At 36.2% G+C, this 9,928-nt stretch overlaps 1 protein-coding gene across 5 annotated transcripts in view; it reads left to right on the top strand.

Annotated features, from left to right (window-relative positions):
* The window catches only part of LOC107677650 (E3 ubiquitin-protein ligase UBR5), a 90,592-nt gene that overhangs the window by 35,110 nt on the left and 45,554 nt on the right, over positions 1 to 9,928 (top strand). For all 5 annotated transcript variants that reach the window (XM_016472637.1, XM_016472639.1, XM_016472638.1 and 2 more), the window contains 8 exons: positions 2,739 to 2,890; positions 4,581 to 4,676; positions 5,444 to 5,567; positions 6,416 to 6,514; positions 7,300 to 7,456; positions 7,656 to 7,747; positions 9,382 to 9,528; positions 9,647 to 9,765. In XM_016472637.1, coding sequence (XP_016328123.1) covers positions 2,739 to 2,890; positions 4,581 to 4,676; positions 5,444 to 5,567; positions 6,416 to 6,514; positions 7,300 to 7,456; positions 7,656 to 7,747; positions 9,382 to 9,528; positions 9,647 to 9,765 — 986 coding nt within the window. The remainder of the gene's footprint in view (positions 1 to 2,738; positions 2,891 to 4,580; positions 4,677 to 5,443; positions 5,568 to 6,415; positions 6,515 to 7,299; positions 7,457 to 7,655; positions 7,748 to 9,381; positions 9,529 to 9,646; positions 9,766 to 9,928) is intronic.

Here is a 9,928-nt window from a genome sequence, read left to right on the forward strand (position 1 = left end):
ACCGATAGCTAGGTTGGACCACACTGGCCGATACCGATTAATCAACCGATAGTTTTTAAAATTGATACTGAAAGAAAACTAGTAACAGTACTGAACCATACTTTGTAAATGAATAAAAATATTAATATTATTATATTGATCATTAAAGTTATTTCATAGTTTGCTAATGTTAAAAGAAGAAACTTTAACATTTAAAAATGTAGCCTATTAGTAATAGTGAATGTTGAAATGAACACACTCTAACAAGGAGCAATACTTCTACAGTTTTCATTAATGCTACAAATGGACTCTTAAGTATTACCATTTAATTTCAACAGTCATGCTTAAAGATGGCCATCTTTAAATATCTACCCAAGGCCATAGCATTAAAATTACATATATATGGATATTGTATGTGTACTCGCGCACTTTATTTGCTTCTATTTTAGAACACTTGATCATTATCTAATCAAAAAAAAAAAAGTTAGTCACACAAAAGCACAGCAGGATAACTCAGAGCTATCTCACACACACCAGACGCTTCGCGTTCAATTCAACTGACGGTCTAAAACAGTTTATTTAATCACCAAACAGACATAAGTTTGCTTCAAGAATGAACAATGTGGCATAAATGAGTTTGAAGTTTGGTGTTTAAAAAAAAAAAAACAGCAAGCGGAAAGAGCGCAATCTATTACAGCTCTATATGAAGCATGACTTTATTAGAGCCACAAAGACAAACGTTTTGCTGAAAAATGCACAATACATAATTTATAGCCTAGGGTGAAGTCAATATGTACATTCACATGATTTGGGACAAATATTATGTAATTTAATAGAACACTATGTGAATGGCGCTCTGTTCAGCAGCAGGATATTCTGCCGGCTGCATTTAAATGTGCGTCTGGAGTTTCCCGCTCTGTGCAGTGCGCAGTGTCACGTGTCAAAATAAACAACACGTTCTGTCAGTGATTTCCACCACTAGAGGCCGCTCTCGTACTGTATAATGCCAGCGGACCCTTCTCAGCCACTCCAGCAACGGATGCAAACCGGAAAACAATCAGCATGGATTTTTGCCGATAACCGATAGCTCCGGCAATCAGCTATCGATGCCGATTAATCGGCAGAACCGATGAATAAGTCGACCTCTAGTTCATATTATGTATAGGCATACTACATTATGTATTTTAACAGTGTTGTTCAATAAACCATGTTGAGTACTTGGTTTTGATACTTTATTTGAACAAATTATTATTGTCTCATCGTTAGTTTAATACATACAAATATAGTCATGTTTTCACTTAGGTCTTTTTATTACTAAATATATCAGATAATATTTACTACTACTAAAAATATATTACTCAACTGTCAAAATAATTAGTAGATTACGTGATTACCAAAATAATAATTATGCTCTAGATTAGTTAAAATATTTCAAAGTACTTTGTTTTGCTTTTTGTGATTAAAAGACAGATATTTAGTCATTGAAATTTTCTTAGAAATAGTATTAAAATATTGTCTCGTTCTAGTAAACCAAGTATCTGTATTTTGTCTCATCTCATGAACTAAGTGTATTGTCACACCGCTAGTGTCTACAAGCATGATTTAGTTCATAACTTTCCAAGTGCATGATGAAGCTTTTACTCTTCAGGTCAATCATATATTCATGAAAAAAATTACTTTGAATAAGGAAAGCGATAACTTTGCCATAGTATTCTTTCAAATGTTAAAGTTGCCATTGCATGCTTTGCATGTGCTGCACTTTATTTGTAACATTTTGTTTTATAAGTTTTATTAGAATATGAAAGAAAATAATGATACTGTGATCTCTGATTTTAGTTATTAAAAAAACCAAAAAAGTAGTGCTTAAATTCCTTAAAAGTCCTGGAATTTCATTTAGCAGTTTCTGTACGAACCCTGTATTCAGTTAAACCCACTAGATTTGGCACTGCTATGTTGTTCATTCAAAATATTGTGGAAAAAGAGAACATCAATGCGGAGATGTTGTTGTTTACGGTGAAACCGAAACAAAGCCGTTCACACAGAATGCATATTTATTGCATTTTCTAGAGGGACATCTATCACCGTTGCGCTCACGTCTCCCACAAGAGAGCCGCATGTTTAGAAAGCCATCTAAAATGAAACTTCAACTTTTAAAAAACATGTCTCGAGACTTTATGGCGGTTTTTCTCCATCCCACTGCATCTCATGTTTTTAAATAGAAAAAAGTGCTCTTTGTGATTGGTTTTCGGTCCTTTGTATTAAACTATACATGCATACATGATGCTGTTTTGTTTCTTATTGTTTAAGCAACTTAATTATATATGGATTATAAACATTATTTTAAACATTATGCACTTTTTTCAAAGGTAGTAGTGTTATTTTATTGCTTTGAAGAAACGTGCATTAGTAATATTTAGCTCGATGCACCCTCTTGTGGCCTAAAGAGAAGCCAAAAGCTTTTTTTCCCCCTAACTGAAATTATGCCTTTTAAATTTGAATATAATTTGAATATTGATAATATTTAAGTACAAAATTCGAATTTAGTGTTTCAGCCAGTTTGACAGCCCTACATAGTAGACGCTTTGGAGTAGAGCAGACCATGCACTCGCACAAATGTGAAAACGTCAAATTTTAACTCGCACATTCTCAAAAAATGGTTGCAGTCTAGAGCCCTGTAACATGATGAAAATGGCTTTTCTGCTTCTGTACTTTGTTGTTGGTGTACAGTTGTTTCACGTTCTTTGTTCTCATTTCTGTAGCTTGCGTTTGAGGGAGATGATGAGACGCTCCCTCCGCGCTGCAGGTTTGGGCCGCCACGAATCTGGCCCTTCCTCCAGCGACCACCAAGACCCTGTTTCACCCCCTATTGCACCTCCCAGCTGGGTACCAGACCCTCCACCAATGGATCCTGGTGAGTTCAGTGGTTTTTGGAGATGGTCCTCACTGCAGAACACAAGATCCAGGGGGCGAGGTTGGATCCAGATCCAACTCCTCCCACCTTACATATACCTAAACCTACCCGTCTCCAACCCCTGATCCCTAAACCCACCCATCTCCACCCCTAAACCTACCATCTCCACCCCCTAGATGTGGATCCAACCATGCCCCCTGGATCTTTGTTCTGCAGTGAGGGGCTACTGGGTTTTTGGGTCATAACTAGGGATGGGTACCGAGAACCGGTAATTTTTTGGACCGGTACGTAATTGGGTCAATACCGGACTACCGATAAACTTCAGGAAAAATTATACTGTTTTTGATACGTGCGTTTTTATCTCCGTATACTTCAATGTTAACGGCGAATTAGAAGCTGCTGCTTGTCATTTTCCTTCACTGAATGATGTGGCCAACGTTTGCTCGATGTGCATGTGTCATATCCATGCGCATGTGCGGTGTGTGTTTTCGTGCAATCAGTAATGGCGGCAAGAGTGAAACATTCGAAAGTGTGGGCTCACGTTACAAAACTAAGCGACACTAGTGTCGGATGCAATATATTCAGTAGTGTAATAGTGAACAAAGGAGGCAACACTAGTAATATAATGAAACATTTACTAACAAAATACAACATCTACTTCAAGCAATGCGCTGTACTTTGTCTCCCGGCTCCAGCTCTAACTGCTACTCGCGAGACACATTCACATCAAATGTTGATTCAGCGGTAGATTTACACTCACGAGACACTGCACTTATTCGCTTAAGTACTTTTATCACAAAAGTACATTATTTGCATGTGCTTTAAAGCTTTGCCGGTTAAACATTTTTTTTGGGGCACTGTTCTAACATGTGCTTATTCCGAGCATGTACACCCAAAGCGTGCGTACACTAAAAGGCCGGTCATACGGCACCTGATTACTTACCTTAATTACCGTCTGATTGCGCTAATACTGTCAAAAACACACAAGGTTGACATATAAAAACACTTTAGTCATGTCTAAAGTGAAAGTAAACCGTTGAGAGAGAAACAGATGTGTGCAGCTCTTAAAGGGACAGTACTAAACATGCTGCCGCTTGTCATTAAAGGGATAGTTCACCCAAAAATTAAAATTCTGTCCTTATTTACTCAGTCATGTTGTACCAAATTAATTTAATTCTTGTGCTGAACAGAAAAGAAGATATTTTGAAGAATGTGGGTAACCAAACAGTTGCTGGTCCCCACTGACTTTGATTGTAGGGGAAAAAAATGGAAGTCCCTGGGGACCAGCAGCTGTTTGGTTTCCCACATTCTTCAAAATAACTTTTATGTTCAACAGAAGAAAGAAACTCAAGTTTTTTTTAAACCTGAATGAGAGTGAGTAAATGATGACACCATTTTCATTTTTGGGTGAACTATTCATTTAATGTTAATAAAATAAAACAGAGAAAAATAACTCGCTGCTCTTGACTGAAGATCTTTAATACAGTTGCTAAAATTCAGCAGTATTAAAATAACTTTTCACATCATATCTTTTTGCACCAAATAGTATCGATAAATACCGGTAACGATAAGCAGTATCGGTATTGGTATCAGTATCGATAAAGTGTAAACTATACCCATCCCTAGTCATAACAGATGTATTGCATGCATGTGATAGCCTGATGTCTTACAAAACCATCTTCTCCACTAGACGGTGACATTGATTTCATCTTGGCCCCTGCAGTGGGCTCCCTTACCACTGCTTCCACAGGCACCAACCAGGGACCCAGCACTTCCACCATCCCAGGTATGTGAACCGGCCTCCCAAAGGACAATCTGCGCCAGTGGTTCTCAACTGGTTTTACTCCAGGACCCAGATTTTGCTTTGGACATCCATGGTAACCCAATCAGAACAGTGTTGATTAGTATTATAATAATATAGTTTTTGTTGGTGTTCCTGTGGCTCAGTGGTAGAGCATTGCATTAGCAGCACAAAAGGTTGTGGGTTCAATTCCCAGGGAACAAACATACTGATAAAATATGTATAGCCTGAATGCACTGTAAGTCGCTTTGGATAAAAGCGTCTGCTAAATGCATAAATTATTCAAATTAAATTTTGTTAATATTTTTTATTAGATTTTGTTTTAATATTTTATGATTTTACTTTAATTTAAGTTAAATTTGTTGTAATTTATTTTTGTCTTTTTATTATTTTTTAAAAAATATGTCTATATAGTATTTAATTTAAAATATATATATATATTTTTTTGTTATTTTAGTAATTTCAAGTTAAATTAAATGGAAATGTTGCCTTGGCAAACTACATATTATATAAGTTTTTTTTTTTTTTATATATTTTTATATTTTATTTAATTTAGTGTTTATTTCAAGTAACAAAAAATATCATTTTTTAAGTTGTGGTTTCAGTTAATGAAAATAACCCTGAATTAGAATATACAGTACATGCAACCTGTTTTTCAGTCACAATCCCTGCAGTTGAGAACCACTGCTCTGTGCTGTCATTTATAAAACTGTCTTGTAGCATGTTTTCAATATTTCCCATGTCTTCTCAAGGACCTTCTTCTGAACCATCAGTAGTGGAATCTAAAGACCGGAAGGCCAACGCACACCTGATACTGAAGCTAATGTGTGACAGCGTCGTCCTGCGATCTCACTTAAGAGAGCTGCTCTCTGCCAAGTACGGCACACTCCTGCTGCTCTAAGTGATAGCCAGCCTCTCTTTAGCAGACCTTGAGTGTTTGTTTTGCTGTTGTTTGATAGGGATGCTCGTGGGATGACTCCACTTGTTTATTTTTTTTATTAATTTTTTAAAAGTTTAAGTAAATTAGTTGTTAGTTTTTTTTAAATGTCTATAGTTTTTGTTATTTTAGTATTTCAAGTTAAACTAAACGAAAATGAGATTGTCATATTTTTTTTTTTTCAATATTTCAGTTTTATTTTAATTTTGGGGTTTTGTCTTTCTTTTTTTTATGTCTACAGAGTTTGTATTTATTTTAGTTTTATCAGTTAATGAAAATAACCCTGAATTAGAATATACAGTACATGCAACCTGTTTTTCAGTCACAATCCCTGCAGTTGAGAACCACTGCTCTGTGCTGTCATTTATAAAACTGTCTTGTAGCATGTTTTCAATATTTCCCATGTCTTCTCAAGGACCTTCTTCTGAACCATCAGTAGTGGAATCTAAAGACCGGAAGGCCAACGCACACCTGATACTGAAGCTAATGTGTGACAGCGTCGTCCTGCGGCCTCACTGGAGAGAGCTGCTCTGTGCCAAGTGTTGTAGCATGTTTTCAATATTTCCCATGTCTTCTCAAGGACCTTCTTCTGAACCATCAGTAGTGGAATCTAAAGACCGGAAGGCCAACGCACACCTGATACTGAAGCTAATGTGTGACAGCGTCGTCCTGCGATCTCACTTAAGAGAGCTGCTCTCTGCCAAGTACGGCACACTCCTGCTGCTCTAAGTGATAGCCAGCCTCTCTTTAGCAGACCTTGAGTGTTTGTTTTGCTGTTGTTTGATAGGGATGCTCGTGGGATGACTCCATTCATGTTGGCGGTGAGCGGGAGAGCTTACCCAGCAGCCATTACTGTTTTAGAAGCAGCACAGAAAATAGTTTTCAATATTTCAGTTTTATTTTAATTTTGGGGTTTTGTCTTTCTTTTTTTTATGTCTACAGAGTTTGTATTTATTTTAGTTTTATTTTAGGACTTAAAGTTAAACTAAATGAAAATGAAAAATTACAAAATGTTACTTTTTCTTTTTTCTTTTCAATATTTATTTCAGTTTTTTATTTTAATTTGGGGGTTTTGTCTTTTTTTTTATGTCTACAGAGTTTGTATTTATTTTAGTTTTATTTTAGGACTTCAAGTTAAACTAAATGAAAATGAAAAATTACAAAATGTTACTTTTTCTTTTTTCTTTTCAATATTTTATTTAATTTCAGTTAACATTATTTTATTTCAAGTAACAAATATTTTTAATGGGTTTAGTTAACTATAATAACCTTGGTGAGATGCATTTGCCATATTTCAAAATGTTTAGAGACCATTAGATGCCCTTTGGGGGCAGTCGTGACCTAATGGTTAGAGAGTCTGACTTGTAACCTAAAGGTCGCAGGTTCGAGTCTCAGATCTGGCAGGGATTGTAGGTGGGGGGAGTGAATTACCAGCGCTCTCTCCACCCTCAATACCACGACTGAGGTGAGACCCAACTGCTTCCCGGGTGCCGCAGCATTGTGTGTGTGCGTGTTTGTTCACTGCTCACTGCTGTGTGTGTGCACTTGGATGGGTTAAATGCAGAGCACAAATTCCAAGTATGAGACACCATACTTGGCCACACGTCACGTCCTTTCCTTCCTTCCTTTCCTTTTTGTTTATAAATCTTATCTGGATCTCATATATGGTTTAGGTGAACTGGGTCTTGGAGAGAAAGAGGATGCAGCGTCTGTGTTCATGGAGATGATCTGTCCTTCAGGAACAAACCCAGATGACTCTCCCCTCTACGTCCTGTGCTGTAACGATACCTGCAGCTTCACCTGGACCGGAGCTGAACACATCAACCAGGTACAAACTCCAGTGAAATTTATTTGTCTGATTTTCAAAGTGTATAATATTATTCATACAGAAAAATGAAAGCTTGCTTTTTTGCATTAAATAGTTTTAAAGATATTTATTCTTTACATAAAAAAACTGTTGAGAAGCACTGAGCTAAATGGTTTTATAGAATGGCACTGTGTGACTAACTGAACTTGTCTGTTTGCAGGACATCTTTGAGTGCAGAACTTGCGGCCTGCTGGAGTCTCTGTGCTGCTGCACTGAATGCGCCAGAGTTTGTCACAAGGGTCACGACTGCAAGTGAGTGCGCCTGCTATAAAATCATTTGAACTTGACACCTAATTTTCTGCCTCACCACATGTATCCTTCTGGAAGAGCAAAATCCTTGAATGCATTGTGACTAAAACAAACTATTACAAATAGTTTATTAACTGAAATAAAGCTGAAAGAAAATATAAATATTTAATGAAAAACTTAAATGAAAATTAGAAATCTTGTCTTGGCAACTAACTGAAATAAAATCAGTTGAAGTACTAAAATGACTAAAACTGAAAGATAAAAAAAAAAAGAAATAAAAAGAAATTAAATGAGAAGTAATTAAAATGACAAGCTTGTAACAATTACTAAAACTAAAATTAAAATGAAAACTAAATTGGTATACTATAAAATACTATAAAAAATAAAAGGTAATTAAAATATGAATAAATACTTATAGTAGAAGTATAGTAGAATAAATAATACAAAAATAACACTGATTTGCTACAAGCTTTGCATAAAAAAAATCAAGATGACATGATGCAAGCTAAATGTTGATTTATTACTGAAAACTGTACTTTTCAAAAATACTGAAATGTAGAGAAACAATTACTGCTCAACTGTGGACTGCATGTATTTTAATTAGTGCTGTCAATCGATTAAAAAAATTAACTAATTGATCACACAATCGCGTAATCCTAACATTAAAGTTTTTAAAAATACTTTTACATTGCAATAATTTCACATTCAATCTTTAAATTAATGTAGAAACAACATAAAGACAGTATATTTTTAATATTTGTATAATGGCATCTTTTTTTTATGACTGAAGGCCAGTATCACTCTGATGTCTTTATGAAATAGTTTTTTCCCCTAATATTTAACCATTGATTAGCCATTCAACATAACAAAGCTGTCAGTTTTAACATTTATTACACTACCTAAAATAACTTCTAATTTAAGTGAATTTAAAATAATCTTCACATAAACCCATTATAATAAATGTCATTTTTACCTGTGCCCTTAGGAAATATACAGAAATTGAATAGATTTATCAAACACTAGATTCTAAATTAAATATAGGTGAATCCTTAAATCTACAAAAGTTATTAATTTCCTCTTTTTTTTTCTTTTGATCTTTGATTAATAGACATCACAGCAGTTGGTCATTAGGTTTTTTGGCTGCTATTTCTTTAAGAGCTGCCGATGCTGAACGTAATGGGGATCTGACACGCATATCCTTACCTATTCTAACCCACTTCAGCTCTTAAAAGTCTCTAATGAGTTGAACCGATGGTGTTAGGTGAGGGAGACGGTGCTGGGCTGCTACAGGACAGTTTGGAAAACCACTGCATTTCAGAGATATGTTCTTAAATGTGACTCATATTACAAATACATACATGCACAGTTTTAAGGTAGCTTTAATCGCCTTTTTGGTAACTTCATGACTTAACTGACGACATAACTACGACATTGCATGCTCGTAATTTCTTTCGTGACTTGTATATGAAATGATACAGGCTACAGTAAGTACAGCGCACGCTGAAGTCTAGTTGCTGCCAATTTAAAGTTTTCCAAAACTATTACTTATGTGGTTACGTTTCGGATATAATAATCCCTAGAAGGCAGCAAGGTAGATCACTAGGTTGTAAAACCGTAATCTCTCGTTTCATCTCCAGACTGAAGCGAACGTCTCCCACTGCATACTGTGACTGCTGGGAGAAGTGTAAATGCAAGACCCTCATCGCGGGCCAGAAAGCAGCTCGTTTAGATCTGCTCTACAGGCTGCTGACCACCACTAATCTAGTTACCACTCCTAACAGCAGGTATGTTCAAGGAATGAGTACTTTAAGTCCTGCTCCAACTTTCTGTTGTCAAACCATATTTTGGGGTCATCAGGGCAACATCCAGTCAGTGTTCTGTGTCACTGTTTGTGTCTGGCAGGGGAGAGCACATCTTGCTATTCCTGGTGCAGACTGTTGCAAGGCAGAGCGTGGAGCATTGCCAGTATCGACCACCACGCATTCGAGAGGACAGGAACCGGAAGGCCGCCAGTGCTGAAGGTGTGTCTTTGAGTAGGGCCGGATTCACAAAAATCTTAAATTTCTTAAAAACATTCTTAACTTATTTTAAGGGCAATTCTTGAGAAATTCTTAAGTTATTAAATATTTTCTTAAGAAGAAAATTATAGGCTTTGGTGTCTTCCCCCCCCCCCCCTGGCTTTGC

Source organism: Sinocyclocheilus anshuiensis, unplaced genomic scaffold, assembly GCF_001515605.1.
Source record: "Sinocyclocheilus anshuiensis isolate Anshui unplaced genomic scaffold, SAMN03320099.WGS_v1.1 scaffold796, whole genome shotgun sequence".
Lineage (NCBI taxonomy): Eukaryota > Metazoa > Chordata > Actinopteri > Cypriniformes > Cyprinidae > Sinocyclocheilus > Sinocyclocheilus anshuiensis.